The sequence below is a fragment of the Amblyomma americanum genome, chromosome 6 (assembly GCF_052857255.1).
Source record: "Amblyomma americanum isolate KBUSLIRL-KWMA chromosome 6, ASM5285725v1, whole genome shotgun sequence".
Classification (NCBI taxonomy): domain Eukaryota; kingdom Metazoa; phylum Arthropoda; class Arachnida; order Ixodida; family Ixodidae; genus Amblyomma; species Amblyomma americanum.
This window is the reverse complement of record NC_135502.1, coordinates 61,412,471-61,431,636: the sequence shown is the minus strand read 5'-3', so window position 1 is coordinate 61,431,636 and position 19,166 is coordinate 61,412,471. Positions and strand designations below refer to the sequence as shown.

Genomic DNA, 19,166 nt, shown 5'->3' with positions numbered 1-19,166 from the left:
GATCAGGCATACGAAACCCTACTTGAATATATCAACGCCATTTGGACCGGGGACATTTCGTTTCCACCCGATTGGAAGACATCATTGGTTACCTTTATCCCTAAGGCGGGGAAACCGGTAAACACAACCTTCGGCCCATCTCCCTTACTTCACTCGTAGGGAAACTGATGGAAACGATGGTTCGAGACCACCTCTCGGAATATCTCGAAAGCAAGAACACCTCCGCCGACACCATGTTCGGATTCCGACTTCATAAGTCCGCACAAGACATCGTTTTGCAACTTTATCGCTGGTTCTCGAACCCATAGAACACACACACACACACAATGACAAGATAGTTCTAGAACTCGATCTGAAGGGTGCGTTTGACAACGTGAAACACGGCGTCATATTAAAACATCTTAGCGAGACCAACTGCCGTCCTCGTACATTCAACTACATCAAACATTCCATAACAGACCTCTTGGCCTATATATGCAAACAAAAGACCGAGTACAGTCCGTTTGAAATGGGAACGTGGGGCACACCACAAGGCGCTGTGTTATCCCCGCTTCTATTTAACATTGCATGATGCACCTCCCGGCACAACTGGCGGGTGTCGACGGTGTTCAGCATGCGCTGTACGCCGATGACATCACCATCTGGGCTACTACTGGCAACATAGGAGAGATGGAGGAATGCCTGTAAGTAGCGGCAAGCACAGTAGAACAACATGCTACGTACTGCGGCCTCCAGTGCTCCTCGTCAAAGTCTGAATTTGTGCATATTCGACATTCTCCGAAATGCAAAGTCTCCGTTTAGCTCTCTCCCGCCAGCGGCCCCATCCGTGAAGCGCAGGAGCTGCGAATACTCGGTCTCTTCATTAATCAGCATCGCAAGGCAGACACGACCCTTGCCAAACTCCGCAAAGTCGGCGATCAGGTGGGCCGAATGGTTCGCCGTGTTTCCAACAAGCGAGGAGGGTTGCGAAGTAATGATGCGGTGCGGCTCACCCATGCCTTCGTAACTAGTCGAGTGCTGTACTCGACTCCTTACCTCCGCTTACGGAAACATGACGAAGATTGCCTGGAGGTTGTACTCCGCACAATTTTCAAGAGAGCCCTCGACCTCCCTATCTCCACTTCCAACGCGCGACTGCTCGCATTGGGAATGGTGAACACCTATCGGGAACTTCACGAGGCGCATCTCGTTAACCAATACACGCGTCTCGCCCAGACCGTGTCCGGTCGCCGCGTCTTGAACAGGTTACATATCAAACATGACCACTATACGATGAAACGGGTTAAAGTGCCCGAACTGTGGAGACGCGCCCTCTACGTTCGACCCCTTCCGACTAAGATGAACAAGGAGGATCATAATGGCCCGCACTAGGCGCGGGCGGACCCCCTGCACCACCGCTATGGCTCAAAGAAACACGTCTTCTACGTCGACATTGCAGGCCCCTAGCACTCCAGGGGGGAATGGTGCACGGCTGCAGTCATACACGAGGGAAAACAGGTGGATGGCCTCTCGTTCAGGGCGCCCAGCTCAACTCATGCGGAGGAGGTAGCGATCGCCCTCACAGCCTCCCATCCCGACTCTAAATTCATCCTCACAGACTCTCGCGTAGCCTGTCGTAGCTTTGAGTTCGGTTGGATCACTCCACTTAATCACCATATTCTTCACCGCAATACTCGCGACTGCGATCCAACTCATCGCTCAATCATACTGGTCCCCGGCCACCAAGGCATGCCAGGTAACGAAGCCACCCATGAGGCAGCCCGCGCACTCACTTACCGGGCACCAGGCGTTTCTTGGGAGGACCGTAACCCAGATCCCAATCCTCTTCTTTCTTTTAAAGATATTACTGAGCACTATCTTGCCGAACCATGGCGTTTACCGGTTCCTATGAAGGGACTGGGTAAAGCTGGAGAACGAATTCTCCTTAGGCTTTTTACAAACACCCTGCTGTGCCCGGCGGTTCTCAAGCACTTTGATTCTTCTTTTGACGGCCGCTGCTCATTCTGTGGGGAGGTGACCGACACCTTTTCACGTGGTTTGGGCATGCAGGCAAAATCCTTCTCTCTCCCCCCCCCCCCCCAACACCCCTTCCCCTACCCGAGAGGACTGGGAGGCGGCTCTGCTCGGCTGCCAGGAACTATCGGCCCAACAGGCCCTGGTTCGGCGGACGTGTGCAGCGGTCAGGACCAACGGGGTCCCGGAATGAGGCACTCCGCCTTGTATTGTAAGGGGCGAGACCCACTAGGGTGCAAATTAGGTGCTCTGTGCTTTTTTCTTTTCTTAAAAGGGAGCGGAGGGAGGACAATTGTAATAAAAAGTAACTAGTAACGTGACACCTCACGTTACCGAAAGATGTTAACGTAAGTACGTTCCCCGTTACAGTTCCCAAATGGTATGGAGTACGTTACAAAGTTACTGAAAAAGTAACGCGTTACCGCCAACACTGGCTCAGACTCATTGGTTTCCCGCCTACTTTCGAGAGGAAAAAATGGGAAAGTGACCACTTATGTTGGAGCTCAGCGCACCTCATAGAGTATCGTCTGTATTTGTTTTAGTGATAAAAAATATCAGTGAGCGTCGCTGTGCACGCGGTAACTCGGGTCGGCGGGTCTGCGATAACGGAATGGCCACTCGAACCCGCCGCGGTGATTCAGTGGTTAGCGCGCTCGGCTACTGATCCGGAGTTCCCGGGTTCGAACCCGACCGCGGCGGGTGCGTTTTTACTCCATAAAAACGATAAGGCGCCCGTGTGCTGTGCGATGTCAGTGCACGTTAAAGATCCCCAGGTGGTCGAAATTATTCCGCAGCCCTCTAATACGGCACCTCTTTCTTACTTTCTTCTTTCACTCCCTCTTTTATCCCTTCCCTTACGGGGCGGTCCAGGTGTCCAACGATATATGAGACAGATACCAAACTGGCGCTAAGGTCTTTTTTTTTCCTTGTCAGATTATTGCTGTTTCACTCTTCTGTGAATAGGTATGCTATCCCGTCTTAAATCGCTCACAAGCAATTCCTGTTAGTTGCTCAAAGCTGCTTATGGTACCTCTTTAATTGGCTCGCCTTATATGCTTGGCGTCGTGTCTACTTGTGAATGTCAATGTATCCGGTAACATTGGCATGTGTACATATGTAAATAATTTTTTTTAATCAGTATTATTTAATCAAATTTGAAGTCAAACTCGTCCAACATCACTGGCAAGTCTTCTTCATGCCTGGCAGAATTATTGCTGAGGTGAAAACAAGTAATGCAGCAATTTCCGCAACACTTTGTGGACGACACTAGGAGAGACCGCTATTGCCGAGGTGCATGAAAGAAGTGTCACCATGTGAAATTATGCACTTTACGCTATCTTTTCAACATCGTGAACGGTGCAAATATGGTGTTTGGGTGATGTCTCCGCTTGCTTCGCCAGTATCTTCCCATCACTCGACCGGATAAAACACCAGTTCTTAGATTTATTTTTTTTCATGTGGCTAAGCGGACTAAACGTTTCATAGCTGTGTATAATGGTTTTTCGGGAAGGAAATGGCGCAGTATCTGTCTCATATATCGGCGGACACTTGAACACAGCTGTGCACAGGTGCTCATTTACGAACACAGGTTCCTTAAGTGGAGGCAGAGCTCAGATAAACCTTAATGTAGAGCAGCACGCGTCCTGCTTTGTTGTTTCCTCATTGGTGTTCTTTCGCTCTTCAGATATGATGAACATATACCAATTTGCTCAACTTTTAAGCTTATTACAAATGAACCCCCCCGCCATTCCAGCAATAATCGCTTTAAGCTGCTGATCAGCAGGCTTTCTTATGAAAGCACCGTTATGATCTCGACAGCACCGACTGATTTTCGCTGTTTACGAAGCGCAAACGCACCCGCCTACAGAGATTTTAACGCACCTTTAAGGGTCCTAGGAAGTCGAAGTTAGTCGACTTCGAAGTGCAGCTCCGCCTGTAGTGCGTACTAACAAAAAAATTACATGGGCTAAGCTGTTGCGTAGCACGAACAATGCAGCGAAAAGCTGTTCCCTCCTTGTTCGATTTTGCGAGTACGTTGTTGGTCGATTACGGAATACGTTTAGCAAGCGACCTCTCCATCGGCGGTCCGGGCAGGGTCGAGGTGGCGCTCTCAGTCAGCCGCCCTTGTGTCTCAACCCACATCCTTCTCGGCATTCATGGCAGAATTACTTGTGAATAGTTGTTCAGTTGCATTACTAATTACTTCCTCACAAAAGGTGCAAATCTAATTAAACTGCATTATATATTATTGTTCCCAAAAGTAGTGACATTACATTACGATTACTTCAGAAAAGTAATGCAATTACTTTCAATTTACATCTTACTTTGGCGCATGCAAAAAAGCACATTGGTCACAGCTGGTCACAACTTCGACAGCGTTACAAAAACTCTCTCCAAAAGCAAACAGTACCAGAACACCAAGTTATATTTTCAAGATACGTCGCACACACTTTACTTTTTAACCCAAAATTTGGCTTCCGCGAACTGTTGACCTTTTTGCTTTCGCATAACTCCGCTCATTGCAGAACTACAACCAACAGAACCACCGTCAAATACTCACTTTTGTTGCGCTCCCGTCAGAATCCGCTGCCAAATGCTGTACTATCTCGGCGTTCCGCACCTCTTAAAGCTTCTGAGGCTTGTTACTAATTGCCTCGAAAACACTTAGAGACCAGCCAGCAGCCACTGGCTCTAATGTCTGAGCATCCGACCGCACTTACGATGTTCTGACATAACTCGAGCGTGATTGGGGCCTGCGTGGGCTCAACCGCGGGAGCGTCTCTGCGCGCGCACGCTTCTTTCCGCGCGGACTTAAAAGTGTGTCGTCTGCCGACCGTCTGGGCTTAAGGGCCAAGCTGGCCAAGCCCATCAACGTGTCGTCTGGCGAAGGTGGCGCCGGCGCAGTAAATTCTACTGATACCCGCTTATCTCCCGAATGTGCCGTGTGCTGGCTCAGCAGGCGTACCAAGAATGATAGTGCGCGCTCTGTCGATCTCGTTCGTTTCGAAACGTGCCATCTGCCTACTCGAACGCCGACGTTCAGGTTCGGCGCCGTGTCGTCTAGTGATGTTTGCTGCATGCCATGTGCAGGCCCACGGTCCAAACGACTGGGGCAGTAAATTTCTTGTCGGGATCAGTTAGTCCTTACTCTAGCAGGCCTAAGCGGCCTAGGAACCGGTGTAACCAGTTGCCACCAAGGGATGCTTGGGCCACGTGCTCCTCCCCCCCCCCCCCCCCCCCCCCCGAAAAAAAAATAACAAGGCGTCAAAGAGGCGCCGGCTTCCTAGCTAACGGTCACGGACAACTCCGTGACTAGAGCTGCCGATCACTTACACACCACCTCTCTGAGGCGTGTCGTTGGGTGTGAGGGTACGCAGTGCTGGAAGGTACACAGCTTTCCTTTCGTTGGACTCAGCGCCAAGGCGGCATGTGCGCGCTGTCGCGGTGTTTCTGCGAATGTGTAGAACACAGCCTGTCGAAGAGCTGCCGGCGCGTTGGCGCGTGTGTGTGTGCTTACACAGTGCCAAAAGCTACATAGTTTTACCTTCATCGCACTCGGCGCCAAAGTGACGGCTTTTGTCTGCGCAGATTTTGCCCCTCGTCTGAGTATGCAGTTTTCGCTTGACTGACGACCTAGTCTTGCCGCGCTTTCGAGGAGACCGGCCAGGAAAACGACAGTCCAAAACAGCCGCCGACACAAGAAGCCACAGTGGTGCATTTCCTACGACAGTAATTTCGAGAGCAATTAACTACTTTTGCTCCGAAATTACTGGCCCAGAGTAATGCATCGCATTACCGAAATTGCTGCACCACATAAGTACTTGATTACATTTCAAATTACCGGAAAAGTAATTGATTTATCGTAATTTAAATACCGCCATGTCTGCCCATGGGTGTCAGGTTCCAGGAACGTATTGGCCGGCCGGCACCGGCGAATTGGCCACAAATTAGCCAGGAGCAGCCACAGAACAACAAGGATTTTTCTTTTTTGTTGTTCGCCGATGCTGGCAGGTTTCTGGGCTGGGGAGGATGATGGATTGTCCCGCGGAGGAAGGGGAGGGGTACGCTCGAAACGCAAACGCGAAGACGTGCCGCCTTCGCCGATGCCACGACCGCTGCTTATTTACGACGACAGCCTTGGCCGGTTGCTGCGACGTCGGTCCCCTCTCGGTCAGACTTGGCAGGTGCTCAGGATGCGCGCAGCGGCAGGGCCAGCAGCGCCTCTGACGGGACTGAAGATCCGGCGTGGGTGAGCTCCCTATAGAACAGCTTTACGCTATAAAAAATTATGGTGGTTATAGCTCGCCCAATCACGGGCAGTTCTCTTCCTAGCCCAGCAAAGTCTCGTCGCATCAGAGGCAGTTATAGGGCTGCGCAAGTCCTGTTGTCGCACCGCCCCCCTCTTATTAGGCATGCCCCCCCCCCCCCCCCCTTTAAGAAGAACCTCAAGTATTTTAGAGTGTTGGATATATAAAGGAAAGCGGGTCTTGAGGCACGGTGTTCAATATGCAATTTACTCTTGCGCCTCAGGGACACTACTTGCATTACAAGTGGCAAGGGCTCGTCAGCAGGTCGGAATTGAGATGTTCAGTGGCGCGGCACAGGGTTGCCTGAAGATGGTTGGTTAAGTTAATGGGGTTTAACGTCCCAAAGCGACTCAGGCTATGCGGGACGCCGTAGTGAAAGGCTCCGGAAATTTCGACCACTTGGAGTTCTTTAACGTACACCGACATCACGCAGTACACGGGCCTCTAGAATTTCGCCTCCATCGAAACTCGACCGCCGTGGTCGGGAACGAACCCACGTCTTTCGGGTCAGCAGCCGAGTGCCATAACCACTCATCCACCGCGGCAGAGGTTGCTTGAAGAGTATACGCAAGAACTTCTCAAAAGTAGCTACGAATGCGAGCAGTGACTGCAAGAAGAGCCGAAGCTGCGCCTTTCAAGCGAAGAGAAAGCATTACCGGGGACGGAATTGTGGCCCGCGACTTCGGGGTCCCGAGATGACGAGGCAACGGCCATACGATCAAAGTATTAGCGCTCGCGAAACCTCGCCGCATGCAAGATCTAAGGGAACCTCATTGATGTCACACGCACGTTTGAGAGCCAATTCAATCCGTTCGACTTTGCGTGTTCCGTCCATGACAAACGGTTCAAGACGCAGAAAATTTCGCTAGTAGCTGTAGAATCAATTACCTCATTTATCAGGAACATCATAGTTATTTTTAAGCTTAAAGCTGGCACTGAAATTCGCAGCATTTTTTTATGGCAACTTGGTAATATTTTATCCTCGACTGCGGATCGGCAGCTTTTGTACTCTATTTGATGCTAACATATTTTAATGCTAATATGATGAAGACCTGAATATTAAATTTCCTAAAACACGTGCAGAAGCGTAAAGCGCGTAACTGGCTGAGCACGTAACAGCAATAATAATAATAATAATAATAATAATAATAATAATAATAATATACTACACTGAGAGTTACATCATCACATATACATAATAGGCCTGCCAAAGCCGCATTTGGCTTGAAGGGCAGTGCCAACAGGCAACGTTCACAATGTTAAATACCACAAAACAGAATACGCGAAAATATTTTAATCAGGAAACATACAAAACGAAATAGCACCAACCGCAATGAGAAGTAAAAGAAAAGAAAACAAACCACGTAAATTACACTGAGATGCAGTATGAGGAAGCATCACTGTTACACGACAACCGTTAAGTGGCCATGCTGTTATATACATTAGAACCCTGGAATTTTTTTTTCATGCTGGAAGCCAACAATTGGAAATGAACAAGAAAAACGAAGCAGGAGTTTACATATAATATCAGCAAGGTATAGGTGTAGCAAAACCAAACCATTATGAAACCAAATCGTACTCATTACCATAGACGCTGGCGTAGTTCAACTGTTTACTCACAGGACCAGAAACTCTCACAGGACAGGGGCGGCTTTTCTTCCAGTTATATGCGGTAGCAGTCACATGATCGCGCACGGGGTTCCCTCACAAGGCGATCGCGGGCTGGCGACACAGCAGCGTCGTCGAGTCACGCGCAGCTGTAACATAAGCCACCGTCGGCATCCGGCGGCGGCTGCACTAATACACTGACCTTGGCTAGACGAATCAGTTTTCACCTCTGGCAGCACTGCCCGTGTCTGCCTCAAAACTCTTACGAGTAATATAAGAGTGCGGATACAACAACGGTGCCGACCAGTGAGATCTGAAGGCTTCCCTTGTTCTGATCCGACAGCGTGTTGCGATAACCGTAATCGGACACGGGACAGCAGGGTATTGCAATCAGCATCGTCTTGCATAGGCGCATCGTTCGCGATGCGTCGCCAGCTTCGGAGACGCATTCACTCGATCGTGGACGCGAGGACAGCAGTGACCAGGCAAGGTGAGTGGGCGGCGGTTGTGTGACCCAGCACTGCTGTGGCTGAAAGTGCGGTGTTTTCATAAAGGGACCGGCGGAAGCAGTCGAGATGAAAATAATTCAGTGTCTGTGGTGAGAATCTGTGCACAGCCCCAAATTTATTGAATGAAAGTTCGAAGTTTTTGTCATTTGCCTTTTATTATTTCTAACTATGCATTTTACTGGCCGCCGGCCTACTACGGTTCCGTATTGAGACTTGCAGTATTGTAAGTAAATAAATAAATGTGAGCTCGGGAAGTTGGTTTTTTTTTTCGCAATGCAGGAGAATTGCTTTTACAGCAGTGGTTGTTGTGTTACGTACGTATAAGCGGTGTTCTAAAATTAGTGCCTATTGTTTTCTTTCGTTCAATAGGTTCAGTAAAATGCACACCAATTGCCTGCTTCGCGGCCAGTATTTATCATGTATTTTGTTACTTCAGTGCCTTCATTGCCTGAAACAAAATCACTCGCTTCAGTGCAATAATGTTTATTTATTTATTTATTTATTTATTTATTTATTTATTTATTTATTTCAGCTACCCTCTTGGCCCAGAGGGCATTATAGAGGGGAGTGATACAGTACAAAACAACAAAAAAGAAGGAAGGAACAGGCAAATTGAAATACAGGAGTGAACTGGGGATTAATCTCGTCTGAAAAGCACACGGTAACGCGAGGTAACAAAAAGTACTAACATCGCACGGGAACCATAGCTAATAAGTGGCAACACTCGTCAATGTTTGATGTTAAAAACGAAGAGAGTAGAACACAACATGAAACCACGTAAAACACACAACAATATAACTGAAACTAAAGGAGTTAGAACAAAGAAACTTCTATGCGTTATAATGCAAGCATAGGTTTTTCCTGAATACGTCAATATACGACTCCGATCATATCCCTTTGCAATGCATGAAAAGAAAATGTTTGTGCAGGGCATATTACATAGGGCCACTAAAAGTTGCTTTTACCGAATTTCATATTTATTGCTCTATGATTGATTTGTGTTGTTCAACAAAGATAAATAAAGGGAACCATACTAACCGGATATATCATCATGAATGCCAGAAAACTGCTTCACGAAGTGCACAGAATAAGTGGCAAAAACAGCATCATATGCACAGAAGCTCGGATAAGCCTAAGGAAATACTCATCACCATATCTCAAAGTACTGGCTTTCACGAGCGTTTCATTGCTGCAGCAGTGATTGTGCAGCCCTTGAAACGGTATCGCGGCGATATGGCCCATGAAATGGCTGGACTTGAGTCTCAAGAGACGATTACTCCCCCACTGCGTAAAGCACTTTTTTCCCACGATAGTGTCTCGTGACATCATCTCGTGCCAAAAGCGAGTTCTCCAAATACATATGGTTATTGCATATGTCCATGTGGGACATGCAATGCAGACTTATTTTGCTTACGCTTTTGAGTGGAGTGAATACACTGAATGTTTCCCTGAAGCCTGCCGCTCCCTGGATGCCAATGCGTAGCACCGAAAGGGACAGTTATAAGCCTATAGGCAAAACCAGTGTCCTTCAGTACTTTTGCCCTTCTAGCAAAACTTGGTCACGCATTACGAGAGAGATTCAAATGCTGCTAAAGGTGAACGCACCGCAGCTCTGCAGCGTCCGATAAGGAGCGTTGGATAGACTAGAGGTGTGAATGTCACTCGTAGTGGTCTGGCGCGCTTTCATTGTGACGGAGTGACGCATTTTCAGGTTGACACTTTATCAGATTAGTGATCATAATAACTTATTACGCCCTTAAAGACTGATAGGACGTAACATGAAAGGGGATCACATATAATGCATAAGATGGCACACGAACGCACACGGTCTTTAGCAAGCAAGCGTATCAAATATGTTAAGGGCAATTGCAACTTGAAACATTCAAGAAGGTCGTTGAAGGCTGACAATATAGCAGTGAGAACGAAACGCATAAATCCCAGAAATTCTAATTAACAACCCGTAAGAATATTTATGGCCACATGTCGAAACTTTTCCTCATTATAGTAACAACTGGGCCAGGAAGTTTTTTTTTTTTTTTGTACGACCGAATAGCTACCGGTAACGCTGACGAAGACAACAAAGATGTACGCTCAAGTGTAAGAAAGATTTTGCGTGAGTTATCGGTGAGTTATCGGCAGCAGGCAAACAAAACATGCGCTTATCGTGCGACATATTATAAAGCAGTGTGTGAAAAAGATATTACCCTTTATAATAACTTCTATTATAACTTCTCTCAGGGCAGATGACTTTGAGGTAGAGCATCCACCTCACCTGCGAGAGGACTGCGGTTCGAATCCCGGTGCCGCGCAATTCTCCAGCGAAAAAAAAAGAACACCGCGTGTCAGTAAAATTTCATAAACAGTCGTGGTGTGCGGCCTGATTCCGGTGACCACAGTCGACAACACTTTCCCTCACTAGAACAGGATTTGGCCACCCTGGTGTAGTACTTTGCCACAACCTCCTATATGAATGCACGAATTAACTCCCGACCATTAGTCCCCAGCGGCTAGGGAGCAACTGATGAAGTTGGCGGTCAGACCAGTGACACAGCGGAGGGCGCCGAGAATCTCTGGCTGCGGACAGGCCTCGTAGAAAGGTGAACCTGGCAACATTTAATTCTATAACCTTATCCAGTTAAGTTAGTCTAGCGGTGTTTTCAGAGGAACTACATGACATTACATACGATGTCGTAGTGCCCAGTGAGGTTAGGAGGACAGATGAATCATACACAGTGCTGGAAGGTGGGCCCGTATTATACTATCGTGGTTTTAACGGCTAGACAAGGACTAGGTTTGGTATTTCTTGTCAGTACAGATATGGCAAGCAACATAGAGGAATTATACAGCATTACCGAGAGGATGGTAGTTATTGAATTTAGGCTTAAAAAGAGGTACAAATTGAAGGTGTGCAAGCCTGTGCGCATGCATCCAGCCATTATGACCAGATAATTGAAAGCTTCTATGCAGACGTGAAACCGGCAATGAGTCAAGTAAAAATATAGCATACTGAACTGATGTGTGACTTCAATGCGAAGGTAGGAGAGAATGCCGGATACCAGGCAGTGCGTGACTATGACATTGGTTACAGAAACAACGAGGGGGCGTTGTTAGTAGTGTTTGCAGAACAAAATAATTTACGGGTCTGAATACTTTCTTCCGCAAATGGGAGAATCGGAAATGAACATGGGTAAGCCCGAATGAGGAGACCAAAAATGAAATATACTGCGTATTGTGCCTCACCGTCGCATTGTGTAGGATGTGGAGGCACTCGGCAAGGTGCTATACAATGACAATAGGATGGTAAGGTCTTGAATTAGCTTAGACTTGAAGACATAACGGAGGAAACTGTGCAGGAAGTGGAAATTTGGTCGAGTTGGTGTGTATTTTTGAGGAAAACCAGTAAAAAAAAAAGACAAAGGAAAAGAAGAGGAATGCACACATTGAATACCGGACAAACGGCTGTGCTTTATTAAAAGGAGCACGCTTCCCAGCAAGGCTAACAGAGCATGCGCAGCACAACCAGCACCAAACACCTGACAATGACAAAAGGAAAGATAGACATCAAATCTGTTGCTTTTCTAGATCGCTGGTGACTGAGCTTAAGTGTTCGTCCCCTCCAATTTTTAAACGTAAAATTCATAGCTCCTGCTGCTAAAGAAATATTAAAACAAAAAATGCCGTCAATAGCTGCCCCACAGCCACAATGATAAAGTGTTCCCATTCCGTGCTTGAATTTTTCCAACGCTGGTTATTTTGCAAACGAAGACATATTGACAGTGCAGTAACAGCTGCGAACTTCAGTACACAGGGGTTTCTTGACAAGCGAGTTATTTCATTCTTATACAGGTGCAGAGGTACGTGTGTACAGGCACAGGTGTAGACGCGCCATGCCGCAAGAAAGAGGTTGCACCTTGGGACAGCATCTCACAAGTACAAATTTCCACTGCTTGAAACATTGACTAGGTAAGTCCAGAGAAACTCGCAATAATGACACTGCGAAAATCAACAGCACGCCTATAAGGCTCTGACTATTCGCCTTGGCGACCATTTTGGTATATTTAATATGTGTGCACCTATTACTTCGATTCTTGTTATTAATTCTCTGTGCGCTGAGAAAAAAAATTTATCGTTAAGTATGTTGTACCTCCTGTACATATTAGAAAAATTTTTTGAGGTTTGATTACCTAACAGTTACCATTGCATGAGAATTAAGCACCCGTATATTTGTACTAAAGGCACCTGTCATGCAGTAGTAACTGCTTTCAGAATGGGCAATACTTTGAAGTTTTATGCGAAAAAGAAGGCTTACGTATACAGACCGCTCAACCACAATCTCCTTAAGTCTTCTATTCTAGACAACAGTATCTAGAGATGAAAATCGGGAGAAGTAACGACCTCTGTTTTCCGAGATAATGTTTGCGCAGTGGCTGCTTACGTAGCCGTTCTGAGCATGACCTGGCTGGTTTCACGTTTTCAGTCGCTCAGGATTTTGTTGAGACAGTGTGACTCCTGCAACTTTTGACTTTAGTGCTTCTCTTGCAAAGTGCGTGGAGGCAGAATAGCCGCGGCAGAGTTTACCAACGCCGACTTTAAGCATAGAACCTGACCATTCGAGTGGAACATGAGACTGTGATATCCTGAAGTGGGCTAGCAACAGTGGAACGAAGCCTCATTCGCATGTGAATTTTCACCAGCAAAGCTGCTACATTATACAGCAGAAAAACACCGCTTCACCCCGCCCCGACCTCGATACACTGAAAGAGAAGAGTACCATTCAATGATTTTCCTATCCTTAATACAACGTCTCCCATAACCGTTAGTCACTTGCGTCGCTTCGTTGGACCCTTACCACAAGCTGCGGACATAAGCTCCGCCAAGAGCTCTGACCATATGCAGATGTGTGGAAGAAGCTCCGTGATCAATAAAAGACACTAAGGAACTTTAACGTTTTGCCACAACGGAGTTATTTTAAAATGCTCCAAAACGAGAGCATATCAGTGCTTTCACCCTTGCCTTTTTTTCTGTTAGATTTTGAAACGTCAGCGAATTTAGCCGGGGCTATGCAGTGTTCACAACAGCTCAGCTCTCCACCCATGACTGAAAACAAAAAAAACATTATTGTTTTTTTTCTACCGAAAAACACTGGAAAGACATTTCTTGGTGCACGTTACTAATATGAAAATATTAAAAACAAACAGGACTGTGCCAGCCTTAATGCACTGTGAACGTTTCAACGCGTAGATGTTTCTTTGGTTGACGGCAAACATGGACGAATGTGAATCACCATGCTTAAACTAAGATTGCTCGAGGCATCTAAATTTAGTGCATTCTCAGGAATTCAGCCCAATAATCTTCATGTGGCTGGTGCAGGCACAGCGTTTTACCCGAACTGCTTTCTTGAAAGAGACTCCGGGACATGGCTTCGACCAACGTGGATGTCGTTCTGGATAATCTGTCCTTTACTCACGCAATCATCTTCGTGTTTGCCTTCTTGCGAGGCCTGCCGGCCACGTGGAACCTGATGATGCCCGTGTTCATGGCGCCGTCAAACTTCAATTTCCGCTGCGCTGACGGCCTGGGGATGGCTTCCAACTGGACTTCTTTACCCACGAATCAACTTTGGGCAAACTACAGCCTCAGCACTGCCGGCAATGACACGGAACAATGCTTCCGTTCTCCCGTTATTGAAAACGAACAGGAAATAAACGAAAGCCCCTTGGAACCCTGCACATCTTGGGACTACGACCACAGCATCTACGGCAAAACTGTTAGTGAAGAGGTATGCGGCTTCCGCCCTTGAATACAAAATTACTCAAAAGAAATATCGCACCTCAAACTTCATACAACGCAATGGTTTTCTCAGTGGCGATACTTTCCAAGGATTGAAAATGGACGTGTTCGTCTGTATACTAGTAATTGTAGGAGAATTTATATTGAATGAATAATAGAGGTTGTTCGAACTATCCAACTGACGCTTTCGTGCTACTATTTTTCTCAGTGGAACATGGTATGCGGAGATAGGTGGATGAATTCTTTGGTCCGAAGTGTCTATATGGCTGGGATTGTCGTCGGAACTGTCGCCTCGTCCCAAATTTCTGACTGGTGAGCACAGGACACCGTTTTATATTCGCTGTATCTGCTTCGAACCACGTTTTAACCGTTTATAGCACGGAGGGTCTTCGAGAGCAAGAACGTACATGATCTCTGAATAACGTATAATACTGCGCCTCCCGCGCTTGATACTTAATCACTTCTGAGCTTGCAATTCAGGCATGCCAAGTTGAATTCAAACATCTCTCAAAACGTCAACTGAAGAGCACCATCAGTGTCTTTTACTAGAAACTGGTCGCGTCCCCGTGTGCGATACGAAAGAGAGCAACCCGTTTATGCAGCAGTGTGAGTTTTATGGTTATTTCTGTACTTAAGTTGAAAGTTACTCTTGTATATCATGCGCCACGAGTAAAACTATTTAAGAAAAAGATAAAATGTGCTTGTCACTAGCAATTAGGCAACAATCAATAATTGAATGATCATGCATTGTTTCCTATTATACAGCAAAATTTGAAGGAAAGAGGGAGAGGGGGCTACTTTCCAGGAATATTGTGTCAAAGGGCGAATACCATTTACTTCATTTAAGTGTAATATATAAAACATATTGATCTGAGTAGAACCAATGAATGTGTTCCATGCGGTGCTCACAGGCAGCAAGGAGCACTACGATTAACCATGCAATTTTTTTGCAGAGCGATAATGTGTCGATTTTGTGTATGCATGATTATGGTCTTGCGTAATCTACTTTGACAATTTGTTCCTTTCCCTAGAGTCCTTTAACCTTTTGCCTAAGCGCCATGAGTATCGTACCACGCAGGTTTGGGCGCAAGAGGACGATGATAGGCGGCCTCCTCCTGTCGGTCGGCGCGAGCGCCATGTCCGCCTTCTGTACTTCGGCCGCCATGTACTATGCATCGCGCTTCGCCGTGGCCCTGGGAATATCCGGATTTGCGGACGTCATTTACACACTCAGTGAGATCATATGATAATAATAATAATCTTTGTTCGACCACCATGTCGTACATGATGACAGGAGCCAGGAGCAAAAGCGACAGGTGACAGCTTGACAAAGCCCTGGACCATCTACATTTTGGCTATAGCACAGGAGGTCGAGAAGCACTGCTTTACGAGGAGAAAAAATAAGAAAAAAGGCAACACAAGTGAGCATAAAATAGCACTTCAAGGTGAAACTTGAACCATCACAAGAAGCTACAGAAAGTGTACGGCCTCGGTGAAACTGCGGATGTCTATTAATGTCGTCAGGTGTAGTGCGCGCATAAAGTTCCCGGGACACAGGGTCTGCTGTTCAGTAGAATATTCTGGTACTTAGGGTGCCTATGAAACTACGGAGGTTCTCAGATGCGAGAATATTTCTGCGTCCTCCTGCAGACATTTCTAGTTCCGTGGGTGTCATAAATGTTCCTCTACACGTTTCAAAAGCAGACACTGGCCTGAGAACTTTTCACGCCCCCTGTACAACTTAAAGAGGGGAAAAAAGGAATTCTAGGTAAACTAAGCTACGCTTTAACTAAAACATTCGGCAATAGCCTTCATGTTTCAACCATGCCATCTAGCGAGTACTTTCTTTTTCCCCTCCTTCATTTTGCCTCTCTCCGACTACATCCCTCCATTTTCTCTTCTCGCTAATTCTGTTCTTCTTATTTACCTCAGTAAATATTGTCTCTCTACTTCTGTTTCTTCCGTTTTCTTCTTTATCTTGTTTTTTCTTCTGTTCTGCTCTCTCTCTTGCCTTGACTTTCCTTTGATGGACGGCGATGTGCGTTGATCGCTGTCGAAAATTGCAACGGGCAGTAGTCACACGACGGTTCAAGGTGACCTCCCAAGAGTTGGTCCCGCTGTAAACTATGCAGCCCCAATTTATGCTTCATTTCGCTAGGTCACTAGGCACATCAATGCAGGGTATCCCGGATCCCATCGCTCCCTCACGCTGTTTCGTCGCACATCGTTAGTAGCAACAGATCGGGGAAAAAAATGGCATTTGGTCGCTGCGCGAAGTCCAATTCTTCGGCAATGATGCCGCCGTTGCCAGTCTTGCTGAGATCTGAAGAGCACACAAACGAGATAAAGTTTAGTTAACGCACTGAGCAACACTGATTGGTCATTGTTGTCGTTGTTGTAGTCCTCAAGAAAAAAATGACGCCTACCCAACGGCGGGTGATTGGCCAAGACACAGGCAGCGACTGGCAAATGTTCAAAGTTGTTTTTAAAAACCAAAAAACATTTGGGAGATTAAAATTAAAAACAAATCGGTTGTTATGAGATGGTTGACTGAAAATGAGAAGAGGATTATATGACGAGAGTTTTTGACGGTTTGATTACGAATGAACTTTGTGCATGTACAGACAGAAGTTTGAATTCAGAAAGATTTCAGGGTGAGAGTCGTTTCGCTTTCTAAAACGAAGCTTTGAATGGTGGAGACCACATTCTTGTTGCTGTTGCTGTAGAAGCGCCAAGGGGCCGAACTTACCCAGTCGAAAAACTCAGGCCGAGCTGTTGAAACGAGTTTCCTAGCCGGCGCCTCCATAGAGAGGAGAAGCGGCAGCAGGACAACAAAAGAAATTATCTTTTCGGGTTCAGCACAGAACTCGTACGAAGAGGAGACCGCCAGACCATATCTATGGAAATCTAGTCTGCCCGTCCCAGCTAGGAGGATCCTGACCAAGATGCTCAAATAGGCTCGAGAAAACTCTCAGTTGTTTCTGTGATGTGTCCACTGGGCGTTTAAAGAGAAGAGGAGCTTCGGCGAAGTTTTAACTTTTAAGCGGTCCTGTACTAACAAAAACAGAGCGCCGTGAATAGGCGTTGTACTCTTCTTTCATTCCTATTCGTATTCTTCATCCTATTCTTTCTTTCGTCCTATAGGGTAACCCTTCTTTCGTCCGATAAGGGGACCCTATCGATTATAGGGGCAAAGCGGAGGGTCAGTGCGCACGCGCTGGAGCGGCGTTATTGTTGTGCGCATGCGCACTGGCACCTCGTTATGCCCTATTTCAATCAATCAATCAATCATTTATTCAGACATGAACTTGTATGCACAGTACATGCCCACGAGATGAGACAAAAGGAAGAAGCTGCTGGCATTCTTCCTGACGAGGCCTCACCCCGGGTCACACATCAAAGGCAGAAGGGTGGTTACATTCATTAAAACTCAACAAGCTCTTTAGTTCAATTTTCACAGTAGTTGAAAGTTAATGAAGGCACATAGGATAACAAAGAGAAAAGAAAAAGACCAGTAACGCTAGAGTTCGCCACACAATAGAAAATATGACAGGAGTGAGGCTATCACTGTAAACACTACATAGCACAAGTATTTGATGGGTCAGTCGTACGCATAAAAAGCATCTTCATTTTCTTTTTGAAATGACAAGTGGTTTTACAAGTTACAGCTTCGTCAATTATGGAAGGATACACATTGCAAACTGCAGAAATTTGGTTATCAATGTGTTCGGTGCCGTAGTTTGTCCGGGCACGACTGGAAATAAAAGAAGTGACTCGCAGACTATAGCGTATGTTTCTGTTCACGTACTTGTTTCTGAAAGATGTGATGTCCTGCTTTATTTTATGATAAATATGAACAGCAGTTTATGATAAATATGACAGGGCATACCCCTATTCTATAAGTCTCTATTGATGAGTTTCCCTAGCTCCTTTAAGACCCGTTTGGTCTTGCTTGTGAACAGATCCCGCGACTATTTTCAGATCACTGTGCAAAAGACAAAGCGCGATAATTAATGAATGGCTCTCTCCCGTTGACGCCAGCGATGGAGACGGTGTCCCCGCGGTACCGGTACCTGCCAACGATAACGATAGACATGGGCTGGACGACGGGCATGCTGTTGCTTCCGTGGCTGCACTACCTGACCAGGGAGTGGCGCGCCACCCAACTCTACGCTTCGCTACCGCTCGCTCCACTGCTGGCCCTCAGCTGGTAGGTGCATGCGCAGAATACATTTCTTGACTTTTCCACTGACCCACCGTGGTGGCTCAGTGGGTAGGGCGCTCGGCTACTGATCCGGAGTACCCGGGTTCGAACCCAACCGCGGCGGCTGCGTTTTTATGGAGGAAAAACGCTAAGGCGCCCGTGTGCTGTGCGATGTCAGTGCACGTTAAAGATCCCCAGGGGGTCGAAATTATTCCGGAGCCCTCCACTGCGGCACCTCTCTCTTCCTTTCTTCTTTCACTTCCTCCTTTATCCCTTCCCTTACGGCGTGGTTCAGGTGTCCAACGATATATGAGACAGATACTGCGCCATTTCCTTTCCCCCCAAAAAAGCAACCATTTCCATACTGTGTGAAAACATTATACTGAAGTGTGACTATATCCTGGGGCCGTATTTCTTGTCTTTGTTTGGTGTTCCTTTCTTTTTGTGCATTTTCACTAAACGGTGGTTCACGTTGCTATAGGCCGTGGAGTAGGAACCAGTGGATGAGGACCAAAAACAAAGAAGATGTAAAATTACAAGAAACGGCCCTAAGGGAGTCGCGTTAGCGTGAGACTGACAGACAGTGTTACTATGGAATAATAGGCAACGAGGCCTACAGTGGCAAGGAACGAGCTATCACGCTACAAGACACGTACGCCTAAAAGGTGATCAGGATTGTCCGCCGAAACGAAAGGCAAATTATGACTTTCAAGAAAATTCCGGAATTTTCAAAAA

General features: G+C 46.7%; 1 protein-coding gene across 3 annotated transcripts in view; it reads left to right on the top strand.

The window, feature by feature from the left end:
- Positions 1 to 6,151: 6,151 nt before the first annotated feature.
- LOC144094745 (solute carrier family 22 member 4-like) overlaps positions 6,152 to 19,166 on the top strand; it is a 35,624-nt gene continuing 22,609 nt past the window's right edge. Inside the window, exons 1-6 of one of the 3 annotated variants that reach the window (XM_077628656.1) lie at positions 6,152 to 6,262; positions 12,284 to 12,400; positions 13,936 to 14,216; positions 14,436 to 14,539; positions 15,306 to 15,460; positions 18,269 to 18,437. In XM_077628656.1, coding sequence (XP_077484782.1) covers positions 13,959 to 14,216; positions 14,436 to 14,539; positions 15,306 to 15,460; positions 18,269 to 18,437 — 686 coding nt within the window. In that variant the 5' untranslated portion in view covers positions 6,152 to 6,262; positions 12,284 to 12,400; positions 13,936 to 13,958. Of the gene's footprint in view, positions 6,263 to 12,283; positions 12,401 to 13,749; positions 14,217 to 14,435; positions 14,540 to 15,305; positions 15,461 to 18,268; positions 18,438 to 19,166 lie in introns of those variants that run through there. The other 2 variants (XM_077628657.1, XM_077628655.1) reach the window with 2 other exon arrangements.